At 40.4% G+C, this 20,854-nt stretch overlaps 1 protein-coding gene across 3 annotated transcripts in view; it reads right to left on the minus strand.

Annotated features, from left to right (window-relative positions):
• Window positions 1–20,854, minus strand: part of arap2 (ArfGAP with RhoGAP domain, ankyrin repeat and PH domain 2) — a 127,109-nt gene that overhangs the window by 55,070 nt on the left and 51,185 nt on the right. For all 3 annotated transcript variants that reach the window (XM_078275750.1, XM_078275748.1, XM_078275749.1), the window contains exons 12-14: window positions 18,418–18,503; window positions 17,868–18,050; window positions 12,674–12,848 (exon numbers count right to left, since the gene is read on the minus strand). In XM_078275750.1, coding sequence (XP_078131876.1) covers window positions 12,674–12,848; window positions 17,868–18,050; window positions 18,418–18,503 — 444 coding nt within the window. The remainder of the gene's footprint in view (window positions 1–12,673; window positions 12,849–17,867; window positions 18,051–18,417; window positions 18,504–20,854) is intronic.

The following is a 20,854-nucleotide window of genomic DNA, read 5'->3' on the forward strand; positions in this document are numbered from 1 at the left end:
GTTAAGTGGTCCTTATGGAACGTATAGAGGAAATTCTCATACCTCTGAATAAACCATTAAAAAAACCATTGGATTATCCAAAAAAGGTACGACAGGCTATATTATAGGACTATAACTAAATCAATTAAAGTGGTTCAATAAAACAGAACAGTAAGGCTATTTTGTAGTTAGGACTGATTAACATAATATCACAATATCATTAAGAATGGTTTCCCAATATCAATAAATCACAGTAAGCAAAATAACAATAATCAGTCTAATGCAACAAACTGTAATTCAGTGCTGTGTATTCATAGAAGAAAAACTCAAATATAAAAATTCCTTTTGGTTGTTAATAATGTAACATTGCTCAGAAACATCACTTTGGGAAACAACATTTTGTCTTCATAGCATCATGATACGATTCCCCTGAGAATATTTAATCACCAGCTATGGTATTAAATCTGTTAAATCAAGTATGCAATCCCACAGTGCACTTTGTGCGACACAGCATTATACAGAATATAGCATCTATTTTCTGTAAAGATGTCCAGCATGTATTATCCCACTCTATTATATTTAAAATCCCTAAAAAGATCTGTCAACCAGAAAACATGGACTCATGGCTCAATTATGGCACAGCGCCCCATTGTTGAAGTGCCCTTAAGCAACACTCTGGATCCCTACCAGCTTCATTATTGTTGATCCTAAACCTGAGATCTGACCTCCATGTGGAGAGTATTTCCCTGTGGGCTTCAAGCTGCATAGTATTATCTATTTTTCCCACAAAAAGCATATAACATAATTATAAAAGCTACTGTGTGTTTAGTCATGACCTGGTCCTGTGGGCATTCAGGGGCAAAGATAAGATGTTCTGAAAGAATTTCAAGGCACAAACCTCCATGTACTGCATATGCTAAAAAATAGTTGATGTTCTGTACGCTTTCCTTTCCTTTGTCTTTTGTCCATTTAAATTAGAAGCCTTCCTCCATAATTTCTCTCCTTTTCTTCTAAACTCCCTCTTCTCATCCTTTCTTGCTAGCTTTAGAAGCTCCCCACATTCAACCTTATCATTCTCAAATTCAATTAGCCACAATTCTGGGGTTCAATTTTCTGCCAGAGCCTTGGCAATATGTTTCAGATTATATCTTCGCTACCTCCAGCTCGCTCATCAAGCAAGGTAAAATAACTTTAATTGAAACCACTTTTAATTGAAGGGACATTTCCACCCTTTACTGTGACCACCAACGCCTCATCTCAGGGCCGCATATCATTCCACAGAGAAAAACAATCGGTTCATTTAAAAAGACAGCTTATTCTGAATATGTGTGAGTTCTGTGTGCAGATTATGTCAAACTAATTGTGTCCATATATTATGTATATATAATATAAATATATATCATTTTTATTATTCTAAAAATGACATTACATGGGTGGCATATATCACATACAAGCACCTAAATGAAATGTGTTTTTAAATTCTAATATTACTAAATGATGATCACATGAAAGTAAAGCCCCATTACGAATATTCTTTTAAGGTTAAAATCTTAAGTAAGTCGAGTAGGGGTGGACAATACAGCAATATATACAGTGGGATGACAAATGTGTCCTTTAGTTTATGCCGTATAATCCATCCCGTTAATATCTCACGGTGAAGCCATTGTGGGCCATGTTACCGATCAGCGAGCCAGGCTGCTCGATGATCATATTGTATTTTCAAATGATAGATTTTTGCATCAATTATATTTGTCTGATATTAAATTGATTAAATGGATTAGCCCAAAACATATATTTTGTAATGTTATATATTATTCATTAACAGTAACTTAAATGATTTTACAGAAAATATACTACAAAATTTATAGACTCTGTGATATCAAATTACAAATACCATAAGTTCCCCCCCCGGACACTTTCACAGTGAAGTGAAGAATACATTTTTTAAGTTTGTATTCTGTGTCCTTGTGTCGGTTATTCATTTATTTCATTATATGGTTAATATGTGTAAAAAAAACAAAAAAAAACATTGGAGTATTTTAATATTACAATCCCTCTCTTTTCTATGGCGGAATTAGCTAGTCAGCCCACATCACATTTGATCGGATACATTTATATAACCACCCCCATGGTCCAGATGAGTCATCAAAAATATGTTTACGTTTTTACATAAAAAGAAAAGAGGGAATTTGATAAACTCAAAAATTATGGGTTTTTTTCCCCCCAACACAGTTATTAATGAGGACTATACGGGATCGAAACAATTAAAAAACACTCAACAAATGCATCATCATCCATGATTGGTCTAGCTAGTAGGAAGTAATCACATCAACAACACCACCATATCTGGCGTGATACAGGCATTGTTATGCACTGTAGCCATTTATAACGAGTGAAATATGTTTTTGATGTGATGCCAAGGATGCAGAGCCAGTCAGGATCCGGGAGACATAAAGCCTGGGTGACATTAGGTGGAAACATCTGTAATCTAGCTTTGAATCTAACACGCACAATGTGTCTGCCAATAGCAGCACCATAAATACATGGCATCTAACAGAATTTAATCAGCAGGGAAGTGAGTCTAACACACACACACACACACAATTTTGTGTACTTAGGTTGAGAGAATGTAAATAAGCCAATAGCTTGATGCTGTATCAGGTGTAAGAAGGTTCTCTCTGTGAGCCTTTTAAACCGTCCCTCTGGCCCCCTAAAGCTGGACTCTGTTAAGATGGGACTGTGATGTCTGTGGGGGCGGCAGTTGAGAAGTCTGGCCTGTGCTGATTGGCTCAGTCCCCAGTGAAGGGAGGTGACATGACAGAGTGCTCAATTAGCCATCTGGTCGCCCACGGCAACGGTCACAAAGTGGTCCCCGACAAGCAGTGGACATTGGGGTAATCAGAGCCGCACACACACACGCACGCACGCACGCACGCACGCACGCACAAGTCAGCTAAAGATAAAAGAGGCCAGAAGACTACATTTCCAAGTGTAAAAAAACAGTCACTAATTTATTCACTGAGCTGTTCAGGCAGAGGCCACACACAAACATATTTTGGCCAAAAGCACTTCCCTTCCAAATTAAAACCATCCACATAGACACTCAACCAGGGAAAAAAACCTTGGACTTAAAAACACTCAGCAGCTGCTTGTGACCTCCTGAGCCTCTAACAATCCAGCGTACAGTTTGTGTATTGGTTAAAAACATAAACGACGACTACAAGCATTGATGAAACTGGCAGAGCCTTGCGAAGTTGCTAACAACGGAGTGGAAAGGAGAACTGAGATGAAACAGGGCCTCTGATTTAGCGTGTGTGCGTGTGTGTATGTGTGTGTGTTTGTGTGTTCATCTTTTTATTATCCACACAGAAAGCCTGCTGGATAAATTTTTAATGTGCCGCGAGATTCAGAGATTCGAGGCATCAGGGATGCTAGGGTGGCAACAATAAAACTTCTTTGGCTCCAAATCCGTAGTGTGTCATTTAAGAAGAAGCAGAACGATGTCAACAGTAAGAGGCATTGCTGTTTAGCTTGGTTTTACAGTACAATGGCCTCCTGGGTGAAGTGAAGCGCCGCCATAAAACACAATTTACATGTTTACATTGCTCTGTTTACAGTTTAGGCATTAGCTGATGCTTTTATCCAGAGATTTACAGTGAAATATCTGGCAGGGGTTCAGTGTCTTGCTTCAATACACAAGTTGTTCACAGCAGAAATCTTATTGTAGAATTTTTATGAGTTTAGCATTTTACAAATAGTTCTAATGGCAGAGGTTTGTTGAGAAGTATGGCACGGCTTTCTTCTGAGAGGCACCAAAGTATGGAATTATACACAGTTGCTTTAAAGCGGCACTATTTAATATTTACTATAACAACTTTGAGTTGATATATGCACTGCTCCAAGTGGCCAATCTTTGACATTTGTCAGTATATAGATGGTCGAACATAAGACATTGTCCAGTAACATGGATTTAAAGCCAAAGGTACATCAAACAATACATTTTACATCCATCTACAAGATCTCAAATGACGTGTCAGTATATTAGAGTTCAGGTGCAGGATACAAGTCAGCATTTACCACATAAACACAGAAAACTAAATCCAAAACATTACTGTGTAAATAATAACTATTCTAGCAACTACTCTAATGTAGAGGAACCAATAATGGGAACCATTAATCTAATATGTTTTGTCATCAACTGACATTTCTGAAGATTCCAAATGTATTACAAAAAGGACTTGGTAGGTGTGTATTTTGTATAAATGAAGCCAGCACATCGGTGTGTTGGTAGTGAGGCCAAGTGGCAGATGGAGTTCAGTTGTTAATGTTACCCACCTGCAGCGTTTAAGAACCAATTGCCAACTTGTCTTTCCAGTCAGACAGAGACCAGTGGCACCAACACAGAGAGTGACATGTCCAAGGACTGAAACTTATTTTGTGTGTTAATAAACTGCACACTGGCTAAAACAGTCCTCTGCGTTGTCCATTTAAGCCATAGACCTGGATGTGACAGCAACACTGGCAACATCAGTATACCTCTTAAATTAGCCCGCAAGATTTGGGAAATAGACACATTTTGGGATTTATAATGGCGATTTAGGTGTGGAGAATTTTTTTACATTTACAGTTTCAGTCCATCAGGTAACGCTTTTGTCAATAATGACTTCCAATTTAGGCTTTGCAGAGACACTGCTTATTGGGGGAATTTCAAACCCATTGCTCTTCACTTACTGATTTGGTTTCTGAACTACTATGACTTTATATATTAGTATTCAAGAAGTTGTAACAACACAGATCCAAGTGCAGTAGCCACAGAATTTGGTGGCTGGTGTCTTATCCATCACCATGTTCACAGTGGCAAGTGACAGGACAGACACTGGTGACAGAACAGTTAGACATGAGTTGTACCAAAATAGATTATTTTGAAAAATATTTGACGTTGGCAGTGCGTGTTCATTTTTAAAATCCAGCTTAAACAGCGCCAAAAATGTTTCTAATCAAACCGTGTACTATATACATATTTTTAACTTATATCTATGTGGCTCATGTAGCCTCTAGAGTGTAACATTTTAGAACACACTGGACATGAAAAATGATAAAGGAACCTAAAAATATACAAGAAACCACCTCAGTGGAGGCCTTGGACTATAAGGAATAGATCCATCATTGAAGCTGCCCTCAGGGGTTCCTAAAATGTAACGAGACACTGCCTCAGAGAGCTGCCATTGGTTTATTTTAATGGCATATGGGATGGGGATATGTAAATGAACATACTCCTGCAGTATCCCAGGGTGCTTTGGGGCGAGCAGGTGTGGGCGGGACAACGAGGTCCATCGGGGCCCGCACATGTACGCAGAGAAAAGGAGGTAATGAGGTAACTGTTCTCTGCCATAAGAGGATGTCCTAATGCTGGAGCTACAAATGAGCTGCTGTGGAGCAAAGGGACAGTGGAGAGGGTCTGGGAGACGCAGGCTGACAGCTTTGTTTTGATACACTGTATCCAGGGGAACTGGACGGTCTTCCTATTTTTATTTTTACAAAGTGGGAGCGTGATTAACACTGTGAAGAGACACAGTTGCAATGTTTTCTTCACACTAAGAGGTACTCCAATTTACACTTGTTGTGAAGAGTAAGGATTGTTCTGGGTGTCTGACGATAGTTTATCGACGACTTTTCCCAGTCTCCCACCAGGGGAAAAGTGAATTTGGCAAAGAACCATATTTGCCGACATTTTATTCAATATAGTTTCTGGTTTACAACACCATGTTGTGGTTGAATCAAGGCCTGAAGTGCACCCTTGTTGTGGATGCTTGCTTTATACGATAAAATAAAGGGAGAAGAACTAAGCACACAGTCACCACAGGTACCACCACATGCACATATTGCCATGACAGCAGACACTGCAGCAAAGAAATAAAAAAACAAAAAACTTGTATCTAGGCATGGGCCAGTATGAGATTCAGGGCCAGATGTACGTACATTTGCGAATGTAGCGTTATCAGCGCCATGGCCAACCCGCAGAAAGCGCACGCTGTGATACTTCAGCTTACGTCGTATTTACCAAACCTGCAGTTCAACGGGTAATCGGCGCCTTTCTCCGCCCACTATACCGTAAATTGTGCGCATCTTTCTATCATGGATCAGCCACCAAGTCAGTCAAAACAGCGAAAACAAAGATTTTGCGATAACGAAGTTGATCTGCTTGTTCATGAGGTAACAGCTTGATGCGTGTTATTTCGGCATTAGTGGTGGGGAAATGTATGTATTGACTAGTGCGCTGTAGCAAAGTGTTAAGTACTGGTACTATGATACCGCTGAGTGCAGACTGCGAAATTCCCACTGCTGATGCTATGACTGTTTGAAATGATCCTGATGCCAATATTTGTAATGTAGCGAGGAGTTTAACAGCTGGAATGGAATGTGAACGCTGAGTTGGAGATTCGATGTCATCTTTGATTTCTTCCAGTAACTGTAATATTGCATGGCTGCTTAATCTGTAACGCTTAATGATTTTGTGCTCACGCAACTGAAAAAGTGTGATCCTTCTTTTCAGCTCGTCTCCTTGGACTATGTCTTCGTCTTGCTCGGATTACTGCTGCCATTTCACCAGGAGGCATATGTGAGGAAACCCGCTTGCGGCTGGTTTACACCTGCTTTTAAGAGGCGGAGAATTTTCACCACAAAATAGAGGCACGCTGTCATGGGCGGTTTTTGTACATACCGCAGAATACATAATTAGGCGCACTTTACACTTCCCCTCCCATCTCTTTATGGGAAACTCCCACTTTCCCCTTCACCCTCCCATGAATGCATATGCATGACACGGAAAAGCACAATTTGCCATTTTCAGTCCCTGCAACAGGCAGTCTGTGCTTTTACCTCAGTGCAGCCTGTTTGTACATACCTCGCCATGCTTTTACGCACACGTTACGAAACAAATACGCCTGGAGTGGGCGCAAAAGCGTTAGTACATTTGGCCCTCTGACTGTATGATAACCTTCAGCAAAAATATAATCAATGTCTTTTTTTCCATTGAACCCAATATATTTTATTTTTAAACACACTGCACACTGGCAGGGAGAGGGATTTCTAAACTGCATTTTCTGTCCTTGAAGATAAAAAAAAAAGTTCATACCACAGGAACAGTATGACAGAAAATGTTAGTGGTTTTTAAAATGTTACTTTTTCAAACTGTGGTATACATTGAAACCGGTAACCGGCTCGTGCCTACTTGTATCTGTCCTTATGTTACCTTGCCTGTATGGAACATCAACTGTAACCCAAGGCTGAAAAACACAACTCTGCACTCTGTTTTGTCCTCAATATTGGTTGCCTTTATTCTTCCCTCTATCTTCCCTCTGTCAACACCACGCTATACAGTAGGGATGGTGTCATATGGGTATTGAATTGTTCCTAGTTTCTGCCAGACATAACAACTGAAAAAGTTCAATTTTTGTTTAATCAAAAGTCTTTTTTTTGCAAACTCTGGGGGCTGCATGCACAAAAACAATGCAGATTTGACTTTCCACAGCTTTGTGTGATGTGACAATGTGTCCGACGGTAGGAAAATGTCAAATAGGGAATTTGGATAGTGTTTTGTGCAGAGCCTTAATCTTTTCAGCACACCATAATAGTCTATTTCTTCACAGTTTCACAAATTGTATTGGTAGATAATTGTTTTAATATTACTTTACCAAATTTGTAATCCTGCTAGAAAGGATTGCAGTGTACATATGTCACCTGTACACTAGTGTTGAAAACACATGTTCGATATGGGTGCGAATCACGATACGATACGATACATGACACATGGCTTACAGTCTGTAAATTAAAATGATAGAACTATAGAGCAACTATGGGTCCAGACTTTGGACTTAAACGATCCCAACCCGTTGAAAACCTCTTCCTCTAGTTAGCGTATGTTTAAGTTTCCCTCATTCATGTGTTGAGCGCAACCTTAAGGGGCCATGAAGTAGCGACGCTAGGAGCAGGGAAATCTATTCTGAGTGCCTTTTTTTTTTTATTAATTATATATCGATATTTGGCACCAGCGTATCAATTCTCATACTGCACGAAGAAGTACAACGATATATTGCTGTATCAATATTTTGTCCCACCCCTAATGTTTGATCATGCTGTAAACATACACACTTATTGGGTCAGTCAATACGCTATCATGTCTCATAATACAGTATATTGTACAAAAGTACTTAATGTTAGGTGGGGGGGGGATCTTTTGCAAAAAGATCATATCACAACCTTGTTACCTTGTAGGGCTATAACTTTTTTAAATATGAAAATTTGTTTGGTTGTACTGTTCAGTAACTTGGAAATAGTCTTAAAAACCAACATGAAAAAGAATCGTGATACGACTGTGATCCTGCCTGAAATAAAACGTGATATGATCTTTTTGCCATATCGCCATCCCCTAACCCTGGGTGAACATCATGTGTCACTTTCTTATTGTCACTGCCATATAGTCCCAATTTGTAGTGCTACACTGACTTTTTATAATAATAATAATAATAATAATAATTAGAATTTGTATAGCACTTTTCATGGACTCAAAGTCGCTTTACAGGGCAGAGTACAAAACAAACGAAGCAGAATAAAACAAAACAAATAAACAAGATTCAGGCACAAATGAAAAGGGAGGGGGGCGTGGGGCTACGGATAGGCAGAGGTGAAGAGATGGGTCTTGCGGCGGGACTGGAAGATGGTGAGGGACTCAGAGGTGCGGATCTCTTGGGGGAGGGAGTTCCAGAGCCTGGGAGCTGCCCTAGAGAAGGCTCTGTCCCCAAAACTGCGGAGGTTAGACTTGGATGGAGAGGAGACCAGCTGAGGTGGATCTGAGGGACCGTGAAGGTTGGTAGGGGGAGAGGAGGTCAGTGAGGCATGAGGGGGCCAGATGGTGGAGGGCTTTGCAGGTGAGGACCAGGATTTTGTAGGTGAAGCCAGTGGAGTTGTTTTAGGACTGGAGTGATGTGGTGCCAGGATTCGGTGCGGGTGATGAGTCGGGCGGCTGCGTTCTGGAGTCGGGCGGCTGCGTTGACCCTGAGGAAAGATTTCCATTGCAGCCAAGGAACATTGTAAATGTGTCAGAGTGGCATTTGGGTTCTTGGTAGCCTACACCCTTGACGTTCCACTTCCGGGTAGGGCTGGGCGAAAAAACGATAACGATATGTCTCGCGATAGACACGTAATCAATATCAATAAAAGAATGCGTTCGATAAAACATTCGATAATTTTTTTTTCTTCGTCGGAAGAAACCAGAGGTTGTGAAGCAAGTTTGGTTGCATGAACAAAAGCACTCACTCTCTGATAACCTAGCAACGTAGTGAGTGATACACTAACAGCCAATCATGTAACAGTATCACGCTTGGTTGCGCCATATCGTTGTCTCGTGTTGGATTCTTCATTAACAGAACCGGCATGGAGTAATGAGTGGAAAATGAGTGCCACAGCGAGCAAGGAAATTGTTGATAAAACAGGAAAAGTCAGCTCGCCAGTTTGGCAGTTTTTGGGATTTTATAAGTCTGACTGTTGTTGTGGCAAAATGTGATAAAATCTGTTTTAATTGAGTTATGGGAAATATATAATGGACAACAAATATGATACTAGATAAGAGATGATATGTATTTTGCTTGAAATAAGGAAAGACCTTCTTCCTCCTCGGATCACCTTCAGTTGCCGCTGTACAGCCGCAACAGCTATGGATGGCCTGCCGCTGTATGGCCGCAAAAGCCACGGCGGGCATCAAGCCAAAGCCTTAAGGGTAGGCGTTCAAAATGCAAGATCAGCTAATGACTTCATCTAGTGGAAAATCCCCAAAAAAGGTGGTCTTCAGCCTCAAAAGTAGCCAATTGAAGTTTTACACGCATGCTCTGAAGGTGATCATTGGAGCGCTCCTTAGGAGGAGGGTCTCTCTTTTGGATATAAGGCGAAGCTAGACAAAGGAATCTTTAGCAAGCTTTGTCCGGACCTTGCTCGGGCTTTCCTGTGTGTTGATTAGCTTTTGTGCACATTAAAGCTCTTTTTCTCATCTGATTCCCTTGACTTCTGAGTAGATCTTTTTATGACTTTTTGAACCTCGTTGTACTTTGAACAGAACGAGAAGGGCAATCGAGCAGTCGCAGCAAGCGGTGAAGTCCGCGCCTGAGCCGGACTTCATCTGGCCTTGAGCCGCGGACATTTAAAATGTACTTCTACACCGTAGTCAGACCAATGTCGTCTGCAAATTATGCAAGACCGTCGTCCCCACCAAGACTGGTAATACCACAAACTTGTTTTACCACCTTAGCTGCGCTCACCCTTTGGAGCACAGCCGAATTCGCCAGCAACGTCCAACAACATCTGCAACACCGGACAAGTAGCAGACCACCATGGAGAGGTACTCTGCATCAGTGCCTTATGACAAAGCATCTAAACGGTACAAAGAAATAACGGAGGCAGTGGCATATCATATAGCCAAAGACATGCTGAGCACTGTCTAGAAGCCAGGTTACCACCCCACCCGCCCTACTTCTGGGATTGCTCCGTTGCCGACGAAAATTCCGCTGGATTTCAAACATTTAGTCCGGATATTCGTTGCCTTGGGCTTCCTTTGTGTTGACATTTTAAACTCTGGTCGATTTATGAGGACTATGGTTAACCTTTTCTCAGATCTCTGCAGACAGACAGCTAGCTAGACTATGTGTCCAATCAGAGTTTTCTGTTGCACGACTAAAACAACTTTTGAACGTACACGTTCCACCAAGACAAGTTCATTCCCGATTCTATTTTACAGCGGCACCGTGGCTTTTCCTGGTGCCTAGCACCTCCCAAGACGATTGTGATTGGTTTAAAAAAATGCCAATAAACCAGAGCACGTTTTTCTCCCATCCCGGAATGCTGTGTGGCCTCGCCAGACCCTCCTCCGCAGCACTGCGGTGGAGGAAGGTCTGGCAAAGTGAGACAAGGTTCTTGGTAACTTCCCTAACATAGGTCCTTCTTGCCTGCAGTAGTTGGTCAGTTTAGTTGGACATCCATCTCTATAGGAAGAGTCTGGTTAGCTCCATATTAGTCAGTTTGTTAATGATAAAGCCCAACAACCTCCAGACACATAATGAGCATAGCCTATAGTGATCGCCTGTATACTATACATTTTAGGACAAAATTACACGTGTGTGTGTGTGTGTGTGTGTGTGTGTGTGTGTGTGTGTGTGTGTGTGTGTGTGTGTGTGTGTGGCCGTCTCTCTCTCTCTGGATGTGTGTCTTCTAGCACACCTCCCAGTAATGGCCAACAGCATCATTCTGACCAGGTGACCTATGCTAGCAATTAGAAGTCCCTAACAGTCTCGGTGCACAGATGCAGCGCATACATTATGTAAAATACAGTCCCTGAGAAAGTCTTCCCCCGCCCCAGCCAACGGCCTCTCTCGCTCCTTTAATCTAATACATTCTTATCAGCCCTGTGTGCAACCACACAAACAAAACATACCCGTCATAAGGGAAGCCGCACGACACAGCGCATCTGTGCCGTGCCTCCAATGCCAGGAACATGAGGTGGGTAATACAAAGGAGAGTTGGGGGAAAGAGAGAGACGGAAACAAAGAAAAAGAGAAAAAGAATTGTTTTTACTTAAAACTCGCTGGCTTCAAAAGGTGGGGGTTTTTCTGCCTTCATTTCCGATTCATGGCAGTGGCGGAAAAAAACCTCCCATTGTGCTTTTATAAATGTGGCAGCACAGCGGTGAGTATGCGTTTTAAACACGATTGGCTTGTTAAAGTACAAAGACAATGGGCTGAATATATGTGGCGCCAAAGGTTGTAAAAGTTATTTTTCACAGATTTATGTGCGTGCGTCAGCTCTTTTTTCAGGTCTGTCCAGAAGAATACGAGTTATTCTTTTTCATAGCTACTTTATGTGGTCTAGAAACTCACCTGGATTGAACACTGGTCATGAATGTTTCCTGTATCTTCAATTTCCCTTTTGTTATTGAATGAAAGAGCATGTACAGTAATTGTGAAAAATGTATACTTTATATGCCAAGGAGCCAAACCATAAGAAGCTGATTAAACGGTGCGCTTGTCTGCTCTAATGTAAAACACTAATGTTAGCATGCCCGGCTAACTCGATTACAACATACAGTAGTAAGTGAGAAATTACTTGCAAAGCCAAGGAACATATTGTTAGCCAACTACATTCAAACAACGTACAGGATTGACACATCTACAGTGTGGGAACCAAACGCCACTATATTAGAGTTTAAGGTAACTGCTCTTTTTTTGGTTTGTGGAAATTTACACTAAATGTTAAAGTCCAAACTCAATAACTGAGATAGCTGATAATGCTAACTTTTTTGCCTGGGATATGAAGCTAGCCTCTGTCTTTATATCATCAATTTAGCCATCAAGTGCATATTTAAGACTGTTTAATTTTTAATATGAGTCAGCTGGAAACATAACTAAAAAATCAGCTGGAGAGAAAGTTTTATGCCAATATGGAGTTAGTATAGATTAGCTAGCTAGCTACAGCTAATAAAAACTGGTAGCAACAGTTGTCATTTCAGCAAACAAAACTGGGTGTTATCAGCTATAATGAAATCAGAGACCCACTGTTTTAAACAATTTTCAAGTGGTATATCTGCCACAGATGTCATTGCAAACCGCAATAGGGGGGGCTGAACTTTTACGGGCCACCTATAGTTGCTTACCAGAGAGTTTGTTCTGGTGCAGGAACTCCATCTGAAGCCTCTGTCCAGCACGTTGGGCCAAGAGATATGGGGTGGAAGAGGTTGGATCCCCGGTGGTGCACATAACATCTGCCCCACTGAACACCAGAGCCATGGTCTGCAGCACGTCAGGCAACACCACAGCTGCACACAGTGCCTGTACACACATACAAACAGGATAAAAGAGCACATGAACAGTTTCTCTGTGCTGTGCTTTCGCTCAGTCTATGGGTTCCATGAGGTCGCAACCATTTAGACAATTCTTCTATAATGAATGTGTAGGACAATGTATTTGACACATTAGTAACTCCGATTCCTAAGGTTGATTTTAGTGGTCACAAATCGTATTCACCGGTCACTTAAAGTTTCCTGGTGTGATAGACTAATAAAAGACTGAATAAGTGCAGTCACGGCTCATTGCATTTCTAAGTAGCTTTCTATAGCTGGATTAATACTTTTAAAATGTTCACGTCCCAGACAATGAGCCAGTGAAAATTCATGGAAATGCGAGCATCGTCTCACTTCCTTGTGTAGGAGGAGCAGCTTGTGGTCGCTCCGTGTGTCTATGTGTGCATTCCAGGTTGATAGAGGACAAAGAGTCTATAAAGTGGCGTCAGAAAACCATATAAAGTTTAGAACTGAGTTCCACCCGCTGATCTCAAAAGAGAAGTTAAAATAAGATCAAACTTGAATACTCCCGAGGGGAATCATTAAATCTCTAATGCCTATGAAAAGGGAATATAGCAAATAAGAACAGGACAAATGGGCCATATTAAATATAATGAAACTAAAAGTTTTAAAGAGAAATGTGGGAATAAAGGCATGAAATACAATGAAGTGAGCAAACAGCAGAGCAATACATGGAGCGAATATTCTGTCTGAAAACATCCAATATGCAAGATTTGTACAATATGAAACTGAAAAGACAATGTCACGAAATATTTATGTTAGGGTTGTTAATCAATTACAGTTAATCGCATGAGTGTCCTTTTATCTGTTCTAAATGTACTTTAAGGGATATTCTTTAAGTTTTTAAAGCCCAAGTGGTATTTGAGACTTGTTAGTAATTCAATTTGCATCGACAGTACATGCAAATAGCTTTAGTCTTGTAGAGAGAACCATCTGGAAGGGCTTTGAAACTCAACTTGCCATTCAAAATAACCTTTTATTTATCAATTTCCGCTCAAGGAGCTTTGTTTCTGCTAGCCATCCACTCCCGTTCATGGATGTATAAGACCCGTAAGAGCCGCTCCCGTTCTGTGTCTCGTCTTTGTCCCAGTGGACTTAACCGGATTCTGGGTTTTACATTTTGTGCCATCTAATTCACAAAAGTCCAAATTTAGTCAAATTGGAGGAAGCCTGGGAGAAGTGGAGTTGAGCCATTAAACAGCAGCCACCACAGCAGGCTGTGATAGGCTGAGACACCGGTCAATCAAATACATCTCAAATACTTCTACATAAACTTTAATATCACCTTAATGGAAGACTACTTTTCAAAACTTCCACCAAGAACAAAAGAGATACTCTGACTATGTATTTCTTCTTATATTCCTATATTTTATATCTGTCTCCTTTTACAAATGTGCTTTAGCCTTGACTTTCATACAGACTGAATGTTCTTTACAGCATCCAGTAGTTATGAGAAAAACTGCTGCTTAAAGCACCTCTGCACTGGCTTCAGCATTCACCCATTGAGGTTGGCACTTGGTCTATAAATACATGATGTTGAATTCCTCCTTTTGCTGAAAACCATACTCTTATATGTTGTGTCTAGCCATGCAGACATGCTTTGTAAAAACTATTCACCTGTTTCACATGGTGATCCAGCTCAGAGAAGCAAGATTAAAGAGTCAGAAGAATACAGTCTGACGAAGGAAAATATTTTCTCTCTCAGTCTGTCTCTTTCTATCAGTCCAGTCAATTGATGTGACATTGTGCACGATGACCCGCAACAAAGTGGATCAACAGAGAAGTCAAATGGCAAATGGCGGAATATCAACGAGCAACCTCTCCTTTCATCGGACTTGGAGCGAGTCAGTAAGCTGCATCGATCCGCCACAAACAAGCAAGATCCGTCTGAAAGTGAGGCACGGTGAGGCTGCGCATATACACACACAAGCAAAGCACACACACAAACAAAGCACCTATGAAATATAACCTGCCCACCCACACAAAGGACCTGCACTCATACTAAGATGGGTGTGTTCCTTGCACATGGATTCATTTATTTCTATCTATGTGCACAGTTTCTGCAAAAATTGATTAATTTTTATCAACAGAAAACATAAAAAAAAAAAGAAATTATGTAAAGATTTGATTAGTTTATTCACTCACTGTCTTTTCCTTTGTCACATCCACACTCAGGCACACAAGACAGGGTCAGATTATGGCAAAATAGTCCCATGCAACCTGGCCTTATTCTGTATCATCTCTGGAAATGACCTTCCATGTCATAGCAATTACTGCAGCCGCTAGAGGGTTTATGTGTGTCTGCGAGTGTGTGTGTGTGTGTGTGTGTGTGTGTGTGTGTGTGTGTGTGTGTGTGTGTGTGTGTGTGTGTGTGTGTGTGTGTGTGTGTGTGTGTGTGTGTGTGTGTGTGTGTGTGTGTGTAATGATATAAGAAGGTCCTTTGACACCCCCTTCTCTAGGTCATGTGGCCTGTGGAGACTCTGTGGAGGTCACTGGGATATGAGCTTCTAATGGGGAACATGGGACTAAGCGACGGAGAGAGCAGGATAAAGAGAGGGCATGAAATGAAGAAACCGGATACAGAGCGAAAACATCTCTACAGAATAGTGTAATCACGCACGGCTGAGATTATGTTGGAGACATATTGATGCAGTCGGCATAAATCACTTCACTACCTTTTTATTTTCATTTCATTACTTGAATTGACACTTTAAACGGTAATTTACTGTATGTGTTGAGTGAGTTTCATGACCTTGTGCCCATTAAACTTGTTAAAATGCCATCACATGGTTACAGGGAATCGGTTTTATATAGCTTTTATTTTTTCATATTCATACTTGTGTAATGGTTAGTAAGTGTGACACAGAACTGGAACCACGTGTCAAATGGGATTAGACTCAGTGTCCTTGTTTATGTTAAAAATACTTTTTTTGTATTTGTTTATAGGTTGCTTGTGATGTATTACTTTTTGTTAAGATAAATGAAGCTGTTTTAAATTACTAGTTTTATTACTGTTATTACTATTTTAGCACACCTACACACACATATGTTGTCTCATGGTGTATGTAATGGCTCTAAGACATATTGATCCCTGTTGAGTCCATTTATAAAAGGCAGACTAGACAGGGAGAAAGCAAACACAACCACGCACTGCAAGCATTTTCCTCTCTTTCTTCCTCACTCTCTTGCTCTCATGCCACACACACACACACACACACACACACACACACACACACACACACACACACATTTCTTTTGCACTGGTCAAACCCTTTTAGGCAGCCACACTCTCTGTGTCTGTCACACTTCCTCTCCTGCAAAAGAAACTCCCACTATAACAGCAAATTCACACATTCTTAGTGGTACAGCACACATGTTCACACAGATGTACACACCACACACTCCCACACACACACACACACACACACACACACACACACACACACACACACACACACACACACACACACACACACACACACACACACACACACACACACACACACACACACACACACACACACACACACACACGCAAAGGCCAGCAAAGCAGCAATAATACCAACTCAAGCGTTTCTGTTGTGGATCCTAATCCACTTTTCCACTTAGCTAGCTAGTACATCTCGTCCTTACTCCCCCTTCATTCCCTCCACATCTCAATCCCTCTCTTTCTACTCAAGAAAACAATACAAGTGGGCTGATCTGCGTAAATGCTGACGCAGGTGAAAACTTTGCTGTTTGGAGGCTCAGTGCATGGTGCTTTTAAGAGCCTCTTTCAGATGAAGCCAAAAAACAGCAGCAATAAACCCTAAACCACAAACCGGAAGAGAAGGCCTTAGCGTCAACCTGCTTCCACTTCAAATCGATTGGACTTACCCTTTTGGCATTATCAGACATATAGCACAGTTTTACTGATGTTCAAAAGGTCAGAAAAATTAGGACTTTTTCAGGTTCAGGGGAGTAGCTAATAGAGTTCGCCATGTGCCATGTTTCTTAGAAAGTACAGATGGAGCTATTGTAGATGCCGACTTATCACCATAGGTTGGCGAACTTCTGCTGCACTTTACTACGACCCTAACAGAAAAATACTTGGGTAACTAAAAATAGAAAAGTACATTGAATGTCTAAAGTGGAGATATTTCTTGTTTTTTTTACACTTCTAACTGTGGTGATAATCACCGTCTCCAGATTTCACTGTCTAAACGATAGTAGGGTGGAAGTATATCAGAGCTTTAAAGCTTAAAGTATGCCGTGGGAACATTGTAACAGCAAAGGACAGCTAGTACATCTAAAGAAATGCAAGTTGTTTGTTGCTAGCCAGTTTTATACTAGCTAGCGCAGCTGGGATATTTTGGATAAAAACCTACAAAACACAACCAACTATACTTTTTCAATGGCCATAACTGCAGATATTCTGACATTTCCAGTCAGGTATACATATTGAATTTTATGCACACATCAGACAGATCCAATGTATTTTTGATATGAAATGCAGTTCAGTACAACTTCCAGGTAGAGAGTGCAGGATTTAGAAAGAAAAAAAACTTCTGGCACTAGTCAGCAGACTGATGTAGTCAGTGTGTACGAGGCGACACTTATAGACAGTCAATGAACTACTAACTCCAACTTTAATGTTGAGGATAACTTGACAGCGGTGAGGGAGTCGACTGTACTTGCACCACATCTGCTCTACTTGTTTACACAGAAAAGCAGACAGCATACTGTTGCAGTGAATAAACAAACATGTTTGGCATATCTTTGGAAAAGTGCTGAAAGTGGGTGTAGGCAAAGTATTTTCTCCTCCCTTGACAACTACTGGTGAAAAAGTGATACTCAACTGTCTGTAAAAGATGACAGAAATAACTCCTAAGTGTGAATAAGAACAAACTAAAATAAATTAATATGTCCCCATATTAGCAGAATACTGGCTAATACCCCAAAACATAGTTTCTATAACGTCCATTTTGAGTCTTTATGAAAGTTGTACCTGGTTCAGCTGTTCCAGATCATGAAAGCCATCCAGGATCCTGCGGTACTTCCTCTCCCTGTACTTCCTGCGGATGAACGTGGCACGCTGCTCCGCCGAAGCCCCGCTGTAGAGTTCCTCCTCCAAGGGAAGATTAGCAGCCCAGAAACTGTTAGCGTTCCCGTTCCCCACCTCCAGGAAGAGCTGAGGGGTTAAGGAATATGGAGAGGGGACAAATACAGGTAAGAATCATTTGTAAATCTATTAGTAGGTTTGAAATTAAGATCTGCCAAGCCCTAAGTAGGTCAATGTTGTCTTGGCAACAACACTTGAAATGGATTTGTTTTTCAGGTCTTCTAAGCCATTTGAAGGTAAGCAAGAAACAGTAGCTAATTTTAAGGCACTGACTACCACAAATCCAGTTGAATATTTTTTGAAAATATCATAAGTGGTCAAATAGGAGTCATGTTAAACATGTTTTTTTTTCACTGCATTGGATTATATTGTGCAAAAACTTTCATATCCAGTGAGAACTCATGTTGTTCTCACTGATAAGGAAAACAGTGTGTACCTCCACTAGCTCATTGCTCCAGATCCTGCTGTCCAACTTCAAGCTCCGCACTTTGGAAATACTTGGGCCAAGGGAGCGGTGCTGCCCTGGTACACAGGAAGTCATCAACATGAGTTCACAGATACACAAAAACATATACACTCAGAAATGTATGCAACCTTTAGGTTTATGAAACCTTTCTCAATTGGATTCACTCATAAATGCATGGCTGTCAGGCTGCGCTTTTAGTTTCTGAAACGTTCACATGAAAATAACTTAAATTAACATGTACATATATGCACAGAAATCTCAGCAGTGTGCGCACAAACACACACCACATGTCAGTAATGGAATAAACAATAAACAGGCAGTTACAAGACGGAGAAACAGAGCATGACTGGAAGCTCATTCTCTCACTCACAACAGACATATTTAGTCCCCTCAGCACTCATAATTGGAAATGAAAGCACAGAACGAGGGCCATTAATTGCTAATGAATCATGAGTAATTCATTGTGTTTGTGGGTCGGTTTATTTGGGTGAACGAGAGGCTTCTAGGGTTGCTTATGGCCAAAGACGGAGCATACATGCATAATACATTAGGCAGAAACAAGCTGTATGTGTGACGTGAATTATTGTCCTGTGTGTAAAGGCGGATCATTTTAGATTTAGAATTGGCATGATCTCATTACTGTCTTCTATGCTCAAGTAGAGCAGCAGCTGTGAATGAAAATGTGGGGTCATAAGCTGTAAACAGGCCATCTTGACACAGATCGTGAGAGCATGGACATCAGAAAAATATTAAAAAGAGAAACTAAACTAAGGAAATCATTTTTGATAACAAGTGATTATGATTTACTCTACCTACTTCAGGAATACTGGTGTTTCATTACTTCAATACCGAGCAGAACAAAACATTAAATTAACTGACTAATCTAATTGCTCTAACATTGGATTTTGAATATAATATGCCAAGCCATATCCCACTGTGGTCAGGCTTGATATGATGAAATACATTAAGGACAAAGGACAGTCCCAGCTTTCCTGCCACAACAGTTACAACCCATATTCTTTTCTACATGCAGCATTATACTGATATACTACTACCACTATTGTTTTCTATTTTGTAATGTTGTCCACATTAATTTTTTTTAAATTAGAATCAGCATCAATGGCTATAACTCTGGTTTTGTAGTCATATGATTTCAAATGTTGTTGCAAATCCAAACTGTAATATTTTTAAGGCAGTCTGTTAAACTATTTAATCTGTTGGGATCATTTGGCGCTAGCAATATGTACAGTTGTGTCGTCTGCATCACTATGAAAATTTACACTGTGTACTAATGTATCAAATGTGGCGCTTAGATAGAGGAGGCATCACTTACACCATACATTTATCTTTTAGACTTTAACTAATGCAGTTGAACATAAAAAACCTGACAAGGGAGAGAAACACTACATTCTTGCTGCAGTCCAGATGTAATGCATGATCAAATGTTCTCATTTTCTCATAAAATAATTTAGAGATTTCTTTTCATATTTTAACAAAGATCTAGGAGCAACTGAATATGCTGGTTTAAACTGATTCTAGTTGTGGTTTTGTTTTAAACAATCATCAGATTTTTGTTTACAACTCACCAACAACAATAATATAATGCTCCTGTCCATGCTGGTCTGTTCTCAGCGATAGTGTGTTTCAGCTGAACCCTGCGACTATAAAAAGAAGAGATTTCCTTTTCCCCCTAACTTATTATTAAAATATATTGTGGGAACAAATATTCTGCATTATGCATATTAATTTATTTATTACTCTGTGTCACCTCCTACTGTGCAATATCTTATTTCTATTCATCCGCATCTTACTCATCTGTATATCTGTGTATTTTTTTCTATTTCTTATAATACTTTTTGTATATTTTTTTTTCCTATGTCTATTTAATGTGTATTTGTGTTATTCTGATGTGTGTGAGTTTTTCTTTTGAGCTGCTGTAACAAGGGGATTTCAGTGTGGGATTAATAAAGTCTATCTCTAATAAAGTGTCAAATGTGGATGCATTAGTGTGTTCAGACTTCAGTTTAAATCAGTTTCGTCTCAAAAGTCCAGCTTGAAAAATAATTGTGACAGAGAGTGAAACTCTGGCCGCCTGCTGCATTTCTACAGCCACACATCCGCTGAGCCTTACAGGACCATTCACTCTTGTGTAAGGGTAATGAAGCTGGAAAAAGTGTGCATGCACACATTCCTCCAAGTACATGGTGAGATCTTATAGATCACATATAAATAGCCCTGTTGTAAATGTCTTCATCTATGTGATGAAACCAACAAAACACACAAAAGGGCATTCCCATCACAGCAGCTTTGGCAAAAAAAACTGCCCAGCACACTAAGGATTTAACCGCCAATTAAAAACTTTCCCAGTGACAGTTCTTGGGGCACTTTTCCAACCCCCTGTACTTGT

Source organism: Sander vitreus, chromosome 19, assembly GCF_031162955.1.
Source record: "Sander vitreus isolate 19-12246 chromosome 19, sanVit1, whole genome shotgun sequence".
NCBI lineage: Eukaryota > Metazoa > Chordata > Actinopteri > Perciformes > Percidae > Sander > Sander vitreus.